This window comes from Lathamus discolor, chromosome 3, assembly GCF_037157495.1.
Source record: "Lathamus discolor isolate bLatDis1 chromosome 3, bLatDis1.hap1, whole genome shotgun sequence".
NCBI classification, from domain to species: Eukaryota; Metazoa; Chordata; class Aves; order Psittaciformes; family Psittacidae; genus Lathamus; species Lathamus discolor.
Window position 1 is genome coordinate 10,526,403 of NC_088886.1, and position 20,675 is coordinate 10,547,077.

The 20,675-nt window shown below is 43.1% G+C and overlaps 1 protein-coding gene across 4 annotated transcripts; it reads left to right on the top strand.

Moving 5' to 3' along the window:
* Window positions 1-876: 876 nt before the first annotated feature.
* On the top strand, window positions 877-20,581 carry EFCAB14 (EF-hand calcium binding domain 14). Of its 4 annotated transcripts, none has more exons than XM_065673412.1 (11): window positions 877-1,192; window positions 2,036-2,184; window positions 5,433-5,578; window positions 7,376-7,474; window positions 11,555-11,665; window positions 12,596-12,676; window positions 13,541-13,732; window positions 14,388-14,474; window positions 15,608-15,722; window positions 16,537-16,668; window positions 17,564-20,581. In XM_065673412.1, the coding sequence occupies exons 1-11, from the start codon at window positions 1,017-1,019 to the stop codon at window positions 17,737-17,739; spliced, it is 1,464 nt and encodes a 487-aa protein (XP_065529484.1). In that variant the 5' UTR covers window positions 877-1,016; the 3' UTR covers window positions 17,740-20,581. The 4 variants fall into 4 exon arrangements, with proteins under 4 accessions (XP_065529484.1, XP_065529485.1, XP_065529487.1 ...); XM_065673413.1 differs by having other exon boundaries at window positions 12,599-12,676; XM_065673414.1 differs by having other exon boundaries at window positions 878-1,192; window positions 14,388-14,468.
* Window positions 20,582-20,675: the final 94 nt, after the last annotated feature.

Below are 20,675 nucleotides of genomic sequence, written 5' to 3' on the forward strand. Positions count from 1 at the left end.
AGCCCCGCACTGCAGACCGAGGAAGACCGCAAAGACGGAGCGCGACCGGGGCTCTCAGGGAAGGAAAACTAAAGAATATGGCTGAGTGAGGGTGTGGAAGTACCATCCCGAGGGGCGTGGGGAGCATCACTTGGGAATATTGCTGGTTTACATGTGGTTCTTTAGGCTTTTAGTGCAGACAAGCCTTTAGGCTCTCAGGAGAAAGCAGCCATACCGTGAACTTCCTCCCCCCCCCCACAAGGTTTTCATCACATACTCCTGCCTCCCAAGGTTTCATCCTCATTTCCACCCATTCCCATCCCGGCTGACAGCTTCCCCCACCGCACCCTGAGCGAGCTAACGTTTTAAGTCGCATCTTAAGAACAGTCGGGGCAGCGTGTCTGCCACAGCGGCAGCGGTGGATGCTGCACCGGGCTGGGGTTGCCGTGTTGTGTCAAGCCGAGGGGCTGGGCAACGCGAAAGCGCTGCGGCAGGCAGAAGGAGGGCAGCTGCCAGGCAACACCGCTCCCCTACCGCCGCTATCTCTGGGAGCAAGGGCCCCCGCTGAGCCCGCGGGCGAGGGGAGAGAAGGTAACCGTGGAGGGAGGCACCAAGCCGGGCAGTGCCCCTCCGCTCGGCCGCTTCACGCCGCCCCGTTCCCAGCGCGCCCCACCTGCCAGAGTCGGGACTCGAACCTGCAACCCTTCCTCACAGCTCCCGACCCCCCTGAAGGGCACGCCTGGCCCTTTAAGCCTCGAGTGGGGCGGCCCCGCGCTGCCCAATGGGAACGCGGTTTGCTGGCAGGTGGAGGGGGCGGGCTCGGCGGGCCGGGAGCAGCCATGGGGCGGGCGGTGGGGCCAGGCGTGCCGCTGCGGGGCCGGCGGGGGAGCAGCGGCCGCGGCCCCGCGGAGCGCCTGTAGCCGCGGCCGGGCCGCAGGCTGGCGAGCCGGGCCGCGCTGGCGGCGGCCGCCGCGACGGCGGCGGAGGAAGAGGGAGGCGGGAGCCAGCCGCCGACCGTGCCGCCGCCTCACAAGAGGATGAAGAAGCGGAAGGAGCTGAACGCCCTCATCGGCCTGGCCGCCGACGGCCGTAGGAAGAAGCCCGCTAAGAAGGGCTCTGGCCACCGGCTGCTGCGCACGGAGCCGCCCGCCTCCGACTCCGAGTCCAGCTCCGAGGAGGACGAGTTCGCCGGGGCGCGGGGCCGCTGCGGCAAGTGAGTCCCCGGGGCTGCCGCCGGGACCCGGGCCGGCCCGACCTGCGCCTGCCCGCTTTGGGCTCCGGCCCTCAGCGCCGGTCTCTGGGGTGCGCTCCGTGGCTGGGGAGGGTGGTGGGGAGCTGGGGGCTGCCGGGAGAGACTTAGAGCTACGCTGAGTGTGTGTGGCCCAACAGGTCGTCTAGTGAGGGGTCGAAGTAGATCTGAAGTGTCCTTTTGGCTTTCTAGTTCTTGTCTTTAATGTTTAATGCTCGCCGCAGCTGAAGACCTTAGGGCAGCTCAGGGGCAGTTGGTTGAAGTGTTGAGCACAGCTATTGTGTGTTCATGGCACAGTCCTGTATGCTCGAGCTGCCACCGTGTTGGTTTCTCATGGGCGTGATGAGCTTTGTCAGTAAATAAACTTCTCAGTTGTTATTAATGGGCTTTTAAGAATAACTGAAAGCAGGCATGTTGCAGAGAAACTTTGGCTTTCACAGTTTAGGATAATCTAGAAGTACTTGCTGTAACATTATGGTAATACCCTTTTTCAAAGCCTGCTTTCCAAGCTATCAAGCAGATGTTCCTAACATAAGCTTATGTGAGCAGAGCAGGAAATCTTAGTGTGGGAAACTTGACAGCTGCTCTTAAATATGCTAGATGTGCCTCCTGAGGATGAACTGAACAGACAGCAATAGCCCCAATCTGCTGTAGAGCCTTACTTATTCTTGGAAAAGCTTTTAGTTCTTGTCAGCCAAAACGTCTGCTGTTCTAGCACTGTACCTTGCTTCGATAGAGCAGCATTTAAAATCAAGCTTTTCTAGTTGTTGTTGAATATTCACAGCCTGTTATTTGTGTTTTATCCAGGGGAGACTATCTACGATGCTGCAAGTTCTGTTACCCATTATGTTCGTTTGTCATTCTCGCCGCTTGTGTGGTAGCGTGTGTTGGCTTAGTCTGGATGCAGGTGGCCCTCAAGGAGGATCTGGATGCAATAAAAGAGAAGTTTCGGACTAGTAAGTATAGATGTAACTACGCTGTTTCACATCTGCTTTGGGCAAGAGGGAGAGCTTTAGTTGCTTACCTGCTTATTCAAAGCCTGAAAGTACTGAGGATGTAAACAGACCTTGAATTGAGGAGTTCTCTGAGCCAAAAATACTGGTGGTTGGGTGAATCTAAGGCAAATATTATATATTCTTGTCTGCTCTGTGTCTTTTGAGGAGCAGGAGCCTGTGGGCCTGTAGTTGTTTGTATGTGCATTTCTAAAATTCCTGGCTTTGGTCTTGGAAGTACTGTCTTCCAAAGAAAGCCCCTCTTTAAAAAGAGAAGTTCTGATCAGCCCTGGAACAGCAGTCTAAGGGGTTTTGATGCATCCCTTAAAACAGTGTAAAACAATGTTCTTGTCTTGAGTTCCTGTTAACATCTCTAATACTTGCTGTGATGTTATGCAGTTTTCATGTTGCTTTGGTATTACGTTTTTTCTTTGTTTCCTTTGAATGTTCATCTTGCTTGAAGCCTGTTCTTGTTCAGCTTTCATGTATTGCATGTGGTGTGGACTTACATCATGTTTAATACCTAGAAGTATGGAGTTAATGTGAAGCATTTTGCTTGCAGCTCTCAGGTTTTTCCTGTCCATGTAAGATTTCAATATTAACTTCTGTAGCACTGAGACTTGCATGTAACATACATTCTATATACCTCATATCTGGACGCGGTGTATGTTTTGGTGCATTGTTCTAGTAGTGTTTAAAATCATATGCATTGAAAAAGGCAAAGAGAAGCTAAGGAGCTGTGCAAATAGGGCAAAAGAAAGTGAAGTTTAGGCATTCGGGTAGTCTCTAGCTGCTTCAGGAAAGCTGAAGAGTTACGTTTTGCATGAGGAGCACCTCTGTTGACCATGGGTTTTGTCCCACAGCTTTGGTCTTCATCTTTGAATTTTTGTGTTCATGACATGAAGATGACCTTAAAAATAAGGCTGATGACATCAGTTAAATTAGGAGGCTGCAAGGGCGGGAGTTAAGCAGAGGACTTGATTTGCTTGTGGTGAAAGAGGCATTGAGGAAATGCATATAGAAATTCATTGCTATTGGTGTCTGGGGCTTCCTGTTCAGGTGTGTAACTGCTGTGAGGTGGGGAGTTGCCTGCCAAGGTGGAACCGGCTGGCTGGCAGTGAGATAAAGTGCTCCTGATAGATGTGCTTTTATATTAACTGATACTGAACTCTGAAAGTTAGCTGTAGCTGGTGTCCACCTGTTATGGAGGACACCTTTAGATACAGGCCCTCCTTGGTGGCTGTGAGTGCACCAAACAGCCCTGCAGTAGCTGTTGCTGTGTCCTGGGTAAGCTGACTGCTGCTCTTCTTGGACTGGTCTGCTTTAAGTAGAAGTTTTGTACAATGACAACATTTGTTGGCTTTGGTGTAGTTAAGTTTCATCATTCCTGTTCTACATAGACCCCTTTGTTAAAGCAGTTGTTCTCTCCGAGCTTCCTGTCTGGCAATTACAGATGTGCTTTTTTTTCTCCTTAGTAGCTCTGATTGAAAAGCCATGCATCTAGTATTTCATCTAGTGGTAGAACGGTTTCAGATGCCCATGCCACTGTAATAGCATACCTAGAAGCTGGATGGGAGGCTCAGAATATGGCACAGCATTAAAAACAACAACAACAACAACAAAAAAAGATAGCAAGAATAACCTGGTTCTAAAAGGTAACATTGTGCTTTGGTAGAATGTGTGGATGGATGGAGGAACAAAGGCATGGGATCTGTCTGTCCGTACAGCAAGTTTGGAAAAAGAACCTTTTCCTCTGAATCTTCATCCAGACTTTTTCCCCACAAGAGCAGATTCCTGTGGTCATATTTTAGTGTTCTGCCATCCTTTGAACAGACCGAGTGTGTTATGGGTGTTTTTTAAGGATAAGACATTTTTGTATCTAGTATGTTTGGGATAGAGGGAAGACATTGTGGTGTTTCTCTTCTTAGTACTTGTGCTACAAACAGTAATGCATTCTATCACTGTAAAAGTCTTCAGTGGAGTCTCACTGTACACGGTAAGAGGGGCAAAACAGAAAATAGTTTTGTCTACAGGAGCCTCTGAAAGGTCAGATTTGGTGTGAAGTGCTTGTGTTGAACCCTCAATTAGTTCTCAGTCTGTTTTAACTAAAGTAAACCTTTCAAGGTTGTGTGTAACTGAAAGTGTTGTTTGGATCTGGATGATCCGAGCAGATTACTCTGTCCCTAGAAATGACTGTGAGGACTTGCTTCCAGAAAAGTGAAGGGGGTTTTTGAAGGTGTATGTCTTTCCAGTTGTGTTTATTTGGGCACCATGGCATGAAGCCCTCCTGAAGGCTTCCTCTTTTTGATCAGATGGGTCATGCATGGAAATCTGTTCTGGGTGCTGCCAGCTACATACCCTGTACATCCCACTGCTCTTGGCAGCATGTTCTCAGTAGTGGTGGTTTGTTGTGGAGCATTCTGTGCTACAGTAAAGGGTGGAGGTAGAGATTTTGACGAACTCTGTCATCTCCATCTCAAAACCTTTGCTTATTTGTTTGCCAAACCTAGGGATTTAGGGTTACCTAATAGTGCTTGCAGCTAAATAGCTTAGTCACTGCCGACCTGGAAGAGCTGCATTTCTGAGGCTCATTTGAATTGGTTTGAGCTGCATGTTTCCCCCTTCCGTGTAGTGTTAATTGCTGTAATAACTGACTTTATTTCCAAGGACCCTGTTTGCTGATTTGTTTACCAACAGATGTTAGTGTGCAAGGTTATATGTTCAGTTGTCTTCTTGTTACACAGAACAACTGTAATCACGATAATCTCCTTGGAATTAATTTCATCATCAGTCTCTTTGGAGGCTTGAGAAGGGCACAGAGGTTCATTTCGCGTGCTTCCTTTGCCCGGGTAGTGTTGGCGGTTCTTACAGTCCCATTACCTTTTCATGTTCCTCTGAAAGTAATGCAAAATAGCTGCATTAAATAAAGACCTACTGAGGCTTGCCAGAATGACAGTACTATTGCAAAGTGTTACATTTAGTACAGTCTCTCTGGGTTTTCTCAGCAGACATGAGTACTCTTAAAACAGCTGTAATTCTGAACTAACACTTAATTCTGAATTGGCAATAAACCCATATGTAGGAACTGTTATTGCCTTCTTTTACTGCTATAGATGTTGCTGCTTGTCATTTGTTTTCTGCCTTTCAACATTGTTTACCTGGACTTTTTAATTTCATTATTCTTTGGGGATTTTTTGTATTTTATTTTTTAGTGGAATCTAATCAAAAGACATCATTCCAAGAAATTCCTAAACTGAATGAAGATTTGGTGCAGAAGCAAAAGCAACTCGAACAAATCGAGACTGGAGAACTGGGGCTAAATAAAGTTTGGATAAATATCACAGAGATCAATAAACAGGTGAGAGGTATCAGTGCTTGGTTTTGAAAAATAATAAAATGGTCCATTGAAGCTTAGTTCCACAGAAATTCATTGCAAGTGCAGTGCTGAGTTTTTATCTAAGGCCTTCTGTGACCATATGCTGAACTTCTAAAGTGGAGCATAAGCCTCTTTATTAAACAAACAAACAAAGTTTGAGCATCCATCTGGACTGGAGGCTGATCACAAAGAGGAGAAATTGTGCAACTGGTGGATAGACTTCAGGCAGAACTTAAAAGAACCTGAGACTGGGCAGTTCTTCATTTTCCTGCCAAAGAAGTCTGGTGTTTATGATGAGAGATTTGACATTTCAGAGAGCATCTGCAAATGTTTCATAAGTGTGGAAAACAGTTACCCAAATCAGTGCAAGTTCACGTTGCTCCAAATGAAGCACTGGTGCCTTGTGAATATAAAAACTGCTCATACGCACTCAGCATCCGAGCTGGTGTAAATCTTAGCTCTGTTTATGCAGCTAAATCTAAGCCACTTAACAGAAGGCTGTTTCCTCAGCTGCTCTATTAACTCATGATTCAAACAAAGCATCCAGCAAGGTTCTTATTGAAATGCTTGCCACAGAGGGTAAAAGTTCAGAGCTGCTCACAGCGGTATCAAGAAGTGTCCTCTCCCAGTGGTGCTTTGCGTTTAATTTTAAGAGTATTGAGGTGCCTCTTCAGGTTGGTTTTTCTTCAGCCCCATGCAGTGGTTAAGTGCTAAATGAGGCACGTAAATAGATTTGACAAGTTTTCTTTGGCATCTGGCAGTATGCATTATCTACAGATACTTAGGTGCTTCACTGGACTTTTAAAACACCATCATCTGCATCTGGATGTTAAAGATACTTGCACATGGTTCTTGCAGGCCCTCAAGTTCTTACAGGGTCTGTTTATAGTTTGAGCCAGCTCTTCTGGGAATAAAACTATTTAATTTTTTCCCATGAATTGTTGGGATGTGCTGCAGGGAATTATTTCAGCCAATATTCACAGCTGTGGAACCAGAGAGACTGCACTCAAACTGATCAACATAGACCTAATGTAACATTAGGATCTTGCTCATTTCCTCAGCTTGTGAAACAACTTTTTTTCTCTTTTAACCAGAAGAAAGTTGGTTTTGTGCTGTCAAATGTGAGAAGAAATTTTGAGATTTTGACTACTGATGGCTACAGATTGATCTTAAAGTGATAGTGTTAGCCATGAATGACTAGCAGGTAGCTGGTTTTAGTTGATTTGACAACTTCTCAGTTGGAGTGAATAAGTAATCTTGAAGACTCATTGAATAACTTGCTGTCTGGGTCAAACAGTTGACAGAAATTTCGCTAACCCACTGTACCTAGATTGTTGCTGTTGCACTTCTGTATCAGAAGGTGTGGGTAATATGTGCAACTTCTTTGTTACTCAGTTAGAGAAGTTGCGTGCTTTGCTGGGTTTTGCCAGGCAGGTTTGGCTGCTGAATAGGATGAGTGGATGACTGTTTCCTCCACGTAAGGGCGTCTTGCACAATTCTTTATACCTTTCTTGGGCAACACCCTCTCTCTGAAGGAATGAACGTAAAATGGGCAGAGGCTGCCTTTTTGAAAAGAAGGGGCTTCTATGGCTTTCAGGCATGGCCTAGTGTCGTGGTTTAAGCAGGACTTCTGACCTAGAGACGGGTGCTTTTTGTGTGTGTACATGTATAATTCTGTCTTGCTTTATGCTTTAATGTTACAAATTAAGTCATTAGTATTGGGGAAGGTCAGAATCAGGATTATGTTGACTAATTCTAAATATTCCCCTTTGGTTTTAGATATCACTATTGACCTCAACAGTAAATCATCTCAAAAACAACATAAAGTCTGCTTCTGATCTGATTTCTCTTCCTCTCACAGTAGAGAAACTTCAGAAGGCAAGTACTATAAATGCGGCTATTGCTAAATGTGGTGTTCTGTGCTGCTGAATGCTGAGCTGCAGCTGTGCTCTTGGGGACAGCAGTGGCCAACAGGAGTTACTTGAATTGTCTGAGAGGAATATTTGCTTCTCTTGTTTTTGAATTAGACTTGTAGCATATGGTCCTACAGTAACATAGGGCAGGTAAAAAAGTTGAAGGCCATGTTTGTCCCTTTCTGGAGATGCATTTTTTTTATATTATGTTGTCACTTTTTTACTTTGGAGCTGATCGTTACTGTTGCTTTCCTTCAGGTTGCTAGTTTTAACATTAACACACTTGCAAAAAGTCTGTCTGAAATTGTACAGCTCTGCTTGCAAATAGGTGGTTTTAATTGGAAAAGAAAATGGATTGCTTTTTGGAGAACTTTCTCATCTTGAGCAATACATAATTGTGTATCTGGTTCTGCATTTACAGTCTTGAGGTGGGTAGGAGTCTGACTTGGGAGCAGTGAGCCTGGAACCGTAACGTGGGAGCTTTCTAGGTGTTCAGTATGTGAAGAGCAGAACATGAGTTGTACTGGGATGGTTTTCTGGCAACCCCTTGAAAGATGGGCCTTACTGGGTGACACAAGCTTACTTCTGAAGTGACTTCTGTTAGTACAGTGTCTTACCTGTGTTTTAGCATTCTTTACCAAAGAACTGTCCTTTTTATTTTGGTACAAAGAATGGTTTGTTGAAACTTCCCCACCTCTTCCATAGCAGTTATGGGCATTTAGCAATAAACATTTATATTGGGCTAATAGATAATCACAGTCTAGTCTTTGTGGCTTTTATGGGTTTCCACTTCTCATTTCCTACAACATTAATGTATAATCAACAAGCTAGTTATATGTAAAGCAATTAGTGTGGTTTGGCTGATCAGGCTGCTGGGATCTCTTTTTACAGGACAAGTACAAAGCTATTGTCTAATCTTCTAATTTGCTGTAATGAATATGTTGTATTTTCAGTGTCACATCAGAAGTAAGCCTTAAGGCAGTACCTAGTCTGAAATCTGCACCTACTTTATGTGTGTGTATGTATTTATATATACAAAGAGTGTATAAAGATCTTTTTGTCATCTTGCTGCCTTCAGTACTGTCAGGACAAAGTGTCTGGGCCAGCAGGTTTCAGCTTCTATCAATCTGCTGAACAGCAAGGCTTTTTCATGTTGGAGTAAGTCCATCCTTGGTCACACTTCGTGAAAATCAAATATCCTGAGAACTTTTGAGCTCTTTCCAGTCTCACTGTTGAGTCTAAGGTGTTAGATGTGGCATCTGTTGCCACTGCTCTCTTGATGCCATCTGTGTGCATGCTGTACTACCTCCTGTCACATAGAACTTTGATAAGTGTAGGTGGTAGCCTGGCTTTTGATAGCCTGGTGAAAAACTCCTGTTCAGCTGTCTGTTGCATCCAGCTGTCTTCAGAATTACCTGCCTTTCTTCGAAGAAACTGTGTGTCAGCAGTCCTGGCTAACCAGGGAAGTGCCAGTTGACTGGAGATTAACGAATGTGATGCCCATCTACAGGAAGGGACAAAAGGAGGATCTGAGGAACTACAGGCCTGTCAGTCTGACCTCAGTGCTGTGGAAGGTTATAAAGCAGATCACCTTGAGTGCCATCGTGCAGCACATACAGGATAGCCAGGTGATCAGGCCCAGTCAACATGGGTTTGTGAAAGACAGGTCGTGCTTGGCTAACCTGGTCTCCTTCTATGGCAAGGTGACCCACTCGGTGGATGAGGGAAAGGCTGTGGATGTTGTCTACCTAAACTTCAGTAAAGCCTTTAACAATGCTTCTCACAGCATTCTCCTGGAGAAACTGTCTGCTTATGGCTTGGACTGGTGTAGCCTTTGGGTAAAAAACTGCCTGGATGGCTGAGCCCAAAGGGTGGTGATGAATGGAGTTAGATCCAGTTGGAAGACAGTCACAAGGGATGTTCTCCAGAACTCAGGATTGGGGCCAGCTCTGTTTAATATCTTTATCAATGATCTGGATGAGAGGATTGAGTGCACCCTCAGTAAGTTTCCAGATGACACTAAGCTGGGAGGGAGTGTTGGATCTGGTGGAGGGTAGGAAGGCTCTGCAGAGGGATCTGGACAGGCTGGATTGATGGGCTCTGGCCAGTGGTATGAGATTCTACATGGCTCACTGCCAGGACCAGCACCTGGGACACTACAACCCCATACAATGCTGCAGGCTTGAAGAGTGGCTGGAAAGCTGCCTGATGGAAAGGGACGTGGGGGTGCTCATGAATAGATCTGAACATGAGCCAGCTTGTGCCCAGGCAGCCAAGAAAGCCAGCAGCATCCTGGCCTGTATCAGACATAGTGTGGCCAGCAGGGCCAGGGCAGTGATCATCCCCCTGTACTGGGCACTGGTGAGGTCACACTGTGAATCCTGTGTTCAGTCCTGGGCCCCTCACTACAAGAAAGCCATTGAGGTGCTGGAGAGGGTCCAGCAAATGGCAATGAAGCTGGTGAAGGGTCTGTAGAACAAGTGTTATGAGAAGCAGCTGAAAGAACTGAAGTTATTCAGCCTGGAGCAAATGAAGCTCAGGGGAGACCTTATTGGTCTCTACAATACCTGAAAGGAAGTTGTATTGAGGTTCAGGTTAGTGTCTTCTACCAAGTAATAAGTGACAGGATGAGGAAAAAATGGCCTCAAGTTGTGCCAAGGGAGGTTTACATTGAATATGAGGAAAAATATCTTTACCCAATGGGTTGTCAAGCATTGGAACAGGCTGCACAGGAAGATGGTTGAGGCAGCATCCCTGGAGGTGTTTAAAGGACGTGTAGATGTAGTGCTTGGGGACATGGTTTAATGTTGAACTTGGCTGTTATAAGTTAATGAATGGTTGGACTCGATCTTAAAGGTCATTTTCAATCTATATGATTCTATGATTCTCTGAAAAGGCTGCTATTCTTAGAATAGGCTTTTGGCTTTCTGAAGCCTTTTTCCCTGTAGGTGCTGTTCCTGAAAATGAGAAGCTGCCTGCTGGTGATAAGAGTCCTGAAGGTTTACTGAGAGAGTTCCTCTTGGGCAAAGGCTTTTGTTCAGACTAATGAAAGGTGCTGAAGGCATCCTGAGGTCTTCCAGGGCAGAGATTGCTTGCTGAATCTGTGTTCAGACTTGCAAAATGAAAAGCTGGAAGATCTGTGTGGATATTGTTTGAATATAGTTTGGTTAGCTAGAGTGTCACTTCAGTGCCTTAAGAACATTTACAGGGTCATAGGAAAAAGGGGTTTAGATGTGTTGTTTTAATGATTGAAGAAAGCATTAAGAATGGAATGAGAAACATAGGGGTATGCTCTGTCCTCTTACTGTAGTTTCCACTGATGTTTGTGGATGTCCTAGCTGATCTGACTCTGGTAGGTGCTGTGCTATCAGCTGCTAAAACACTGGTGCAGCTTTACAGCGTAGTTACTTTCTAAAGTGATAGCTGGGGGCTGGAGGAGTTCACATGGGTGAAGGCAAGGGCAGGGTGAGATGGGAGTAGTCAGAAGCAAAAGTAGCTGTGGGAGCACACTGATGGTACCTGCAGAATTCATGGGGGCTTTTCTGATGCTTCAGAGCCATTCTTTCATTTTAAAAAAGGCAATTTAACCTGCAGCCTTTGGCAGACAAATTTTGTGGTGTATGTGTCTGATGGGTGCCTCTGAAAGATAATTGAGACAGGATAAATTAATGGTATCAACATCCTAGTATTCAATATGGACACTCCATGTAAAGAGGAGGTAAGATGTCTACGTATCAAGATTATTTTTCCTATTGATGCCAGCTCATTAATAGTGTTTGGGGAGTGGGAGTAGCAAACCCATAATTTTGGCTGTAGCTTAAGCTTTCATGGTGTAGCGTGTGTCTTTGTTTACTGGCCTGGAGAGGCGCTGGGTAGAATTTGCAGGTTTGCTGCAGAAAAAGCTCTGGATATTTCAAATGCCCTTGTGTGTTTTTGTGGCAGTCTGCCTGGAGCTTAACTAACAAAACATTGTGTTCAGCAGTTGAAACTCTGGGACAGTGCAGTTTGAGGAAGGCTGAGGTTTTTGTCATCTTCTTTATTCCAGACTGTAGCTAACATAGGCAGCACACTTACCAGTGTTTCGCATGATGTTGAAAATATACAGACAGCTATTGAAGAATACAAGAAATCCATAGAAATCCTTCAGAATGACGTGGTAAGAAAACGTGTTGATTTAACATGTGTTTTACTAGTTACCTGCTTAATATGAAGCAAGTTTAAGAATGGTCTGGAGCTCTGCCTGATACCTTTCAAGATACTTTTGAAGTTTCAGTGGGTTGGTACATAGTAAACTGATCTAATCCCTGTGTGGTGTGTCCTATATGGGGCCAAGTTTGTATTTCTCTGGAGCCAGAATTGTTGGTCCCTACAGCACTTCTTATCCTGCATATTTTTGCTTTGTACTAAATAGATGTGGAGCCTTGGGAGTCTGCTTCTGTGTGGGGCAGGATACTGCTTATAGTAACTGTCTTCACTGTTTTAGGATTATGGATAGTGGAAGTGTTGAGATAGAGTTTGTTGGTTGAAATAAGGATGAAATTACTGCCTGTCTTTACCAGAATCGACTCACTCTATTTATACCAACGTCTCGCTTGGGATTAATAAACTGAGCCAGTAATTAAAGTTTTCCAGCTAAACTGCAATACAGCTTTACTTTATTATGAATACTTGCAGATAAAATCTAAATTAGGCTCATTATAAAACTTAATGCAGTCAATGGGTGTTACAGAAACATTGCAGATGTGGCAGTGTGTATGGTAGCAGTGAAATGTGTATCATAAAACTTCACTAAATGGAGAAGAGCTCATTAGGAGGGTTTAATTAAAATAAATTTGGACCTTCTGTACTTGAAAGTGAAAACTCTATTAGCCTATTTAAAATACTGCATGCACAATAGCCATGAGTGCCTATAATTGCAAGAAAATATCCTTAGCTACACCCAGCCAGTTATTAATAGCTTAGTATGTTTTTTTACAAGCATTTGGTTACATAGAATCATAGAATAGTTAGGGTTGAAAAGGACCTTAAGATCATCCAGTTCCAACCCCCACATAATTCCAACATAATTTTCTGCTTCTTTTCTTAGAAGGAATTAAAACAGATACCTTCACTTCCCTCCACTGTTGTGCCAAGGACTGAGAAAAATCAGACAGAAAACTGCAGAAAGGTATTTTCACCCCCTTGCATAAGGAATATCGGTACAAGTATCACTGATATGTAACTTTTTGGGTGGGTTTTGCAGTACTATAGCATATTAAAAGTGGTGTTTTATCAAGACACTACAGATAATATCCTTCAAAAGAAAGTACAAGGTCATTTAGCTGTAGTTGTTCCTGTGTATGTGCAAACAGGAAAGTACCCTAGTCTGAGAGTACTTTTTTTGTGGTGTAACTGGGTGAGGAGTAAAACGATGAATATCCAACAAATTATAGGTGTACTTTGCTCACGTAAATGGAAATGAATTAAAGGCTTTTTTATGGAATAGATTTTATAGCAGGTATTTGCTAACCTGAGGAAATTTGGGAGTGGCCTGTGTTGAGTCACCCTCAATGTGATATGAGGTGCGGAAGGCAACATTCAGCAACAATCAAAAGAAAAGGTAATGTGTGGGTGTTTAGCTGAAGGGGTTGGAATGGAAGGACTGCATTTATTCACATTTAAAACAGTCGATATCTTCCTCAAAAACAAACCTTGTGTAGAAATATGCCTAGTACATTCTTCCTTGGGAAAAACAGTTGGTGTGGTTACTAAACTTGCCCTGGAAAACAAGATGAATAGGCTTTCTGTGTTTGCTGGCACAGCTGAAGCGATTACATTAGCAACAAAGAGGTTAGCCCTAAGGAAGAATCTCTGTTTTCAAACTTTGAAAGCTGGAATAACTTTCTGGAAGCTTCCAATTGGAATTTTTCAGTGGTGTCGGTGGAGAGCCAGTGTAAAGTCTGCCCAGTTAAACTGGGTCAGTCACCATACTGTTAATAGCAAGGTGCTACAGAGGTTGAGTAAATTGACGTGTGCTGGTTTTATATTTCAGGAAAGCCAGTCACTGCATGCAGCCTTGGGAGAGCTAAATAACACTGTAGTGGCGTACCAAAAGTTGAATGACATCAAGCTTCTAAATGTGGATTCAGCCATTGGTAACCTCAGCCAGAGGGTTATGCTGTTAGAAAACTCTACCCTTTCTGGGAATAATCTGGACAAAAGAGAAAACTTGTCTACCAGTGTGGTAAGTATTTGATGACTGAGGATATATACTCAGGCTGGTAGTTTCAATACTTTCTATGCACTACAGATACAGCTTTTTCAAACCTAGCTAAAGAAAACATCAGAATGGAGTTTGAGGCACTTATGACTTTATTTGAAAAGGCTGGAATTTGTTCCTTATTTCTGAACAGATAATTAGTTTTAAGAGTATCCCTGAAGGAGTTATTTCTTCCCTGCAGGATCTATAGAAAAATGTCCAAAACACTGTGACATTTAAGACTTGAGTGACTGCTTAATGAATGGGATTCACAAACCTCTATGTTTTAGGAAGGCATTCTGGCATGGGGCTGTTAAGACCAATGAAGAGCTAGGTGGACCTCTGGGTTGTCCAGTGGTGCTTAAATGCTAAAACCCTCCAAAAATTAATACTAAATATGTTCATTTGTGGCATTCAGTGCTTTCTGTATGCCATAGTGGGGCCAGTCTCTAAGAATGTGTTCTGTATGTTTAGCAATAAGGAACATGCTGTGTTAAATTACATAACCTTCATGTTTATTCTGGTGTGTATTTGTTCTGTTTCTTCCTGCTTCTTGCCTGCTAAATTTGAAGGAAAGAAACTATTTGTAGTAAATAATGAACACATGAATTAACTCGGCTCTCCTCCATTTCTCCTGTAGGGGAATGATGCAACTACCTCTCCAAATGTGGAAAATGAAGATCAAATAGATAATGAAACTCATTCAAATAAAGAACTGAAGGTAAAAGTAAGGAAACACAAATTCCACTGGACTAGTAGAGCATGTCATTGTCTTTATAATCATGTTTTAAATTAAACTTAACTGTGGAAAGATCTGCAAGCAGGCCAATCTGATCAAGCTTCTTTTAAAAGTCCAGAGTAGAAGAGCTTATCCACCCCATTTTGGGGACAGGATGTCAATTAGGATGGAAGAAATGTTGTAGTAGTTCAAAGTCTTGCCATTCTGACTACATATGTGATAACATAGCAGAGCTGCTGTAATATCCTTCCGTGCAGCTGAAAGAATCTTGGAAGGTTCAGATGGTGGTCCATTGGAACAGGAGACTCTGGCATTCAGTTTGTTTGAGTACCCGTGCTTTCATCAAAGCTAGCCCAACTGCTGTGGGTTCATGCCACATATGGGCTTATGGCATCTATCCAGGTTTAAAAACTTTCTTGGCTTGACTTAGAGGAACTTTGCACTAATGGAGTCTAGGAACTGATGAAAGACACCTCTCAGTAATGCTCTGATGACTGTGAGTAAGTTTGAGACTAACTGGCCAAACTGTGGGGAAAAAGAGGTGGTGCTGCTGAGTTTAGTTGCCATTGTCTGGGAAGAAGGTAGGTGAGTTGAACCAGTTACACTGTCAGCTCTAGGCTTGGATTGATGTAAACTCAACCTGTCATCAGGAACCTACTCATAAAAAGAGCAAAGGAGCTCTAGGTTAAAAAATATGATGGTTTTGGTGTGACAAATACAGTGATTCCTGCACTAAGGTAGTCAGTATTGCAGACAGACATTAGAAACAATTCCGTTAATGTATAAATATTCACTCCAAGTATGTTTAACTGGTTTGTTATAATTTTTCTTGCTCATTTAAATAAGAAATATGGAAATTAAATGTCAGATTCTTTTGAAATTGGTGTCTGCAAAAGAGTTACTTGCTTTTCAGGTTGAGGTGCTGATTCTGTTGTTTTTCTTACAGACTGTGTGAATTTATTCCTTACATCTTTCCATGCATATTATTAAATACTGCCGATTATCTTCAGCTTGATTTAGTCTGGAGAGCTCCAAATCACTCAAAAGACTTAACGTATTTTAAATTACTTCTTTTCCTGATCTTCTCTATCTACTGAAGAGGTGCTTTTCTATATATACAGGAAATGGAAACTAGAGACTCTCAGGTATCAAAACTAAGAGAGACGCTTCAGATGATCAGTGCTCTCACAAGCAAGTCAGAAAATAATGACAAACTCATCGAGACATCAAAGAATGGTAAGAATGTCATATAATAGTAATCCATAAATCTGAAGATTCCCTGTGTGATTCAAAGAGTAACTAATGAGGGTGGGTAATTTAAACTGTTCCTTAAGGCTTTGGTGTAGATTATTTGAGTTAAAGTGGTAGGAAAATGGTGGCTCTAAACCAGAAAACTATGACTGCTAAAGCTTGAAGGTAACCTTCTATGTGTATAGCATCAGGAGCTTGTATTTGAAGGCATGTAGTGATTAACCTGTAGAAATTTATACCCAGTAACATCTATTTCTGCTTCTTCAAAATCTAAGTGTAACATTAGAGGAAAGGTCTGAGTCTCTGCTGACTTGTCTCAGTTCTGCACTTTTGCTGTATATATTCAGGTAGTGCTGAAGATAAGAGTTTTTAAAACTTCATTACACTAGAACTGTGCTTGTTGATTTGCTAACTTGGGAAGTTTAGACCTTGCTGTTGGGGAAGATGGATGCCTGCACTGACAAGGGGAAGGCAACCCAGGTGGGCAGATGTAATTTGCTTAATAAAGCTTGTTCAGCACTTCAGGCTGGGGAGTAGAAAGCACTTCCAAGTCATTCTTTGCATGGGGTTTACAAATACGTATCAGTACAGCATAAGAGTAAGGCTGTGTAACTGTCAAAAACTTGCTTCCTTCTGTTCTTCCAGTTACTAAAAGGGGACAGCACTGCTGTATTCTGAAATGATTTTGCAGCATCCTTATCCTATACAGCATCTATGACAAAATAGCTTTATTGTACTTTTTGTTGTTTCTGCTAACTGTAGTTCTGTGTTAAGACTAACAGGAATTGTTTTGTAACAGTTGAAAGTAGTCTGAGTACTACAGCAAAGCCCACAGACCTTTCAAGGCTGGCTTCAAGGTCAGCTGATGACAACACAGAGGGTAATGGACAGCTGAGACATCTGTCCTTACCAGGAATTTCCAGCATTGAAGGTATGTCCTTTCTAGGCTGACCTTTCCTTTTTCTGTATATTTCATGTTAATGTTCATGAGGTTATAAGTGTAACTGGAATGATGGTAGTGTATCTGGGTATTAGTGTTAATGTTCAGGAGGTTATAACTGGAATGATGGTAGTGTATCTGGGCATTTGGGGAGAAATGAGGTCAATTTTAAAACCTTGAGAATAGGGTCTTTAAAAAGTAATGAAAACCAAACAAAACCAAACCTAAAAGGAAAATAATAGTATGTAGGAGAGAATGATCTGGGATTTAATCAAGAATGGGCATTAAAAGTGGATTATAATTGTATTGAGTGACGAAGTGTTATTCCAAGTGCCTCAGAGACTGGGAATGAAGTCAAGGGCAGAATTAGGGTGCTGAAGGAAAATTAAGTAGATATGTGTTATGTTTTGGTGGGTTTTTTTTTTAAGAGAACACTGCCTGGGCAAATAAATGGTTTCTGGATCTTGCTATTCAGGTTCTTCAGCTACTGAAAGGGCAATGTTTTGAATCAGAAAATAAGTAGACAGTTTTCCCTTTATATCATCTGTGCTGTTGGTATAGCAACAGTCATTTGAAGCTTGCTTTTGTGGAGGATAACTGTATCTGTCTGCAGTTAGTGGTTGTAGAATGGGCTATTAGTCATGGCCAGAAACAGGGATTACTTTTTTATAGATTTAGTATAATTTAATCCAGAAATGTTTGTGCTTTTTTCTCCTAAACTGTTATTGGCAGCTTGTGACAACGCAGATGGCAAGCTCCATACCTGGGGGTGCTTTATTTCATTACTAGGTAGTAAAGAAACAGTGCAGTAAAACTGGAAGAGCAGCTTAAAGGATATTCCTCTGTACTTAAAGGAGCTACTTTTCAATCCTTGCTCTCTTTGCAGATCTTCAGAATTTCTTTGAAAAAGCAACCCAAGATGCTGATGGAAAACTGTCACATAAAGATCTTCAAAAGCTGCTTGGCTCAACAGCTCAAGAGTCACAGAGCTTTAAGCAATTTGACACAGATGGAGATGAGAAATACTCACTACAAGAACTGAGATTAGCATTAGGTGTCTAAGATACGTATTTAGAAATGTGATACTGATGGATGCTACTGTAGCTAAAGGAAACTACGGGACGTGAAAAACTACATCTGCACTTTCCCAGTGTTTTACTGATCTTTGGAGCTAAGTTACTGTACACGTTGCACCTCTTTTTTCATTTGCATTTATTGAGGAAAAAAACATACAAATTTATATGTCAATAGGACATAATATTGGGACTCTGTTAAAATCCAGAAAATTCCCAAACTTGGAAACATTTTCCTCTCATTCTTTCCTTTTCAAGGGAGTTCTTGTTTTTAATTCAAAATGTGTACATACTAAAATAAAACTATGGTTTTATAGTTCACTGAAATTTGCCTTAAATTAGAGAGCTGCACTTTATGTAGAGCAGAAGGAAAGCTGTCTTGTAAAGATGGGCTGCTTCTGCTTGTAAATATTTGAGATAGAGTAAATTATGCATATTTAAGGGGAAGTTTGTGTCAGGGGCTGTGTTGGTAGCAAGCTGTTTATAATGAGACTGAGCCTAAAAGTGGTGGTTAAGAGCTTCAGATGAATTTCTAATTTTGACCAAGTGTATCCATGAATGAGTTTAAACTCAGTCAGAGGAAAGCAGGAATGGTAAATCATGCCCATCTCTAGCAGGGTTTATTTTTAGAGGGAAGAGTTGAAAGTGTTTTTGTATCATGAGCCTACAGGAGCAAATTACCAAGTGCTTGGGTTTTCACTTCAGCATTCTTTTCGCTTTGCTGTACTGCATCCAGATTACATTTTGTGAGATGAGCTTATCTGTTCTATTTTTTAAAAAAGTATCGAATAACTTTAACAGATGCTTAAGAAGTAAAAGTCTGCAGTGCAGCCTGCTGTGTAGCACCTGGATAGTTCATGCCTCAGGTGTGATCCAGCAGCGTGCCGATGGTCTTGCTAACTGGTTACTGGAGATCTTTGGAACGTGGTTGCTGATGCTGCTGGTTTCTTCCATGCAGTGTTGTTTGGGTCACTATGGTGAAGTGTCCTGAGTAAAGCTTCTGGTCACTAGGAGTGTGAGCAGGTGGGGAAGGCCCAAGGGTAGACTTGTGGGCTGTTTGCTGACTGACACGAACGTGATCACTTTGTACCTTTACCTTTTGTGCTTTCGCCAACAAAAGGGTGTAAAATGCAGGATAGGAGTATGCAGTGGCATCGGTGTTTTCTCCCGACACATCTTTGTGAGGTTTCCTTACAATAGAGGAACTGCAGGGTTTGTTTATACTAGTGAACCTTCTGGAACATAGAAAATGACTTCTGCAGAAGGGATTCTCTTGCAGGTGAGATCATGGCCAAGTTGGATGATTTTGCTCACAAGTAGCACTGATGTTGGGAGTTTCTCACATGATTAGTGACCTGAAGTTACCCACCTCGCTAAGACATCAGTTTATGTGGAAGTTAGTTTGTAACTGTTGACTTTTACAAAACTTTAGACTGGATGTTTAATGAATAAGTGTATTCTGGAAGTATGAATCAGTGAAGGAATGTATAAAACAGAACCCTGTTACCTGTTGCCTAGGCTTCTTTCACTGTTGCTCTTCTGTCCTGTTTGGGTAATGCAGACGTGACCCAATACAGAAATGCTTTTGATGTGATGTTTGCAAACACAGTATTTAAAAACGAAACAAAACCAACCAACCTTGGCTTTTTGAGAGGACAAGAAGCCGATACTTGCTTCTTGCTGCTTCCCATACCCTTTTATACACTACTGTATAATTCCTTAACCAAATAAAAAAAACCCCTAGCAATAAAATGTAACCATTCTGGTATTTTATTTGTACATACTGTATCATAGCCATATGCCAGAGTTTGCAAAATATTTTTGGAAGTTTGATTTGTATGGAATTTAACTTACCTTAAAATTTAAGGGATTATTGTAGCGCTGTGTGAATCTCCTGGTGTTTTGTTTTGTTGCAGTCTGCTTTACTTTTAGAAGGCTCTTCAACAGCAGCAGTGAAACTGTCAGCTAGAGACAGCGTGTGGTGCTCCAGCCACACGTGTCCTCAGCCTGTGGCCAAGGAGTGAAGCTGGTCAGTCATTAGCAGTGGGGCACAGCTGTCCAGTGGTGCTGCTTAACTTGCATGTCAAGAGCACAGTTGACTGCTAGTTGCTATAGTTGCTGCTGTTGTAGGATGGAATTATGCTATCAGTTCAACATCATCCCCAAGTATAGTGGTTGCTTGTTTGGCCTAGGGTAACAACCAGTCATGGTGTGCTGCAGGCTGGGAGCTCTGGTCCCCAGCCAGCAAGCTTTCTGCTGTGCTACCGGTCTCCATCCTACATGCTTTCCAGAGCCCCGATGCTGCATGTTGGCAGGCTTCCTCCTGTGTTTTATTCATGCTGCAGATGGTAGAGGGCATAAAAGCCATGGGTGTAGTAAATACACTTGTCCGGATCTGCTCCCTGCTGCACCTCATGCCTGCGGAGCATGGCTTTCCAATGAGGTGGTCGGAAGCTTGACCTGAGGAGGCTGCGTGCTACTTCGGATGGTGAGCCCTAGAGAAATAAGTGATACCTGAAATGAAAAGATACGAAATGATGAGAGAGACAAGACCGGGCTGTAGCGGGACGGAGCGATGCGCTGCTGAGACTTGCTGTTACCTTGCTGTTACGCTGTGATTCTTAGCTTCATTTCCAGGCTGTATTTGTGTTTGTTTGGATGACTCCCGTGTAGGGACCACCCTACACTGCACCCACTGTGTACTTTCAGTTCAGTTACTGACCTTTACATGCAGCGAAGCCGCACCGTGCTGGTCGTGCATCTCGCTTCTGCGCTGGCTTTGTATCGAGTAACGCCGCTTCAGTGTCCCGAAATAAAGGCTCCTTTTCAGAGCGCGGCTCCGGCCTCTTCCCTGCGGGCGGGGCGGGGCGCTGAGGGGGCGGGGCGGGGCGCTGAGGGGGCGGGGCGGGGCGCTGAGGGGGCGGG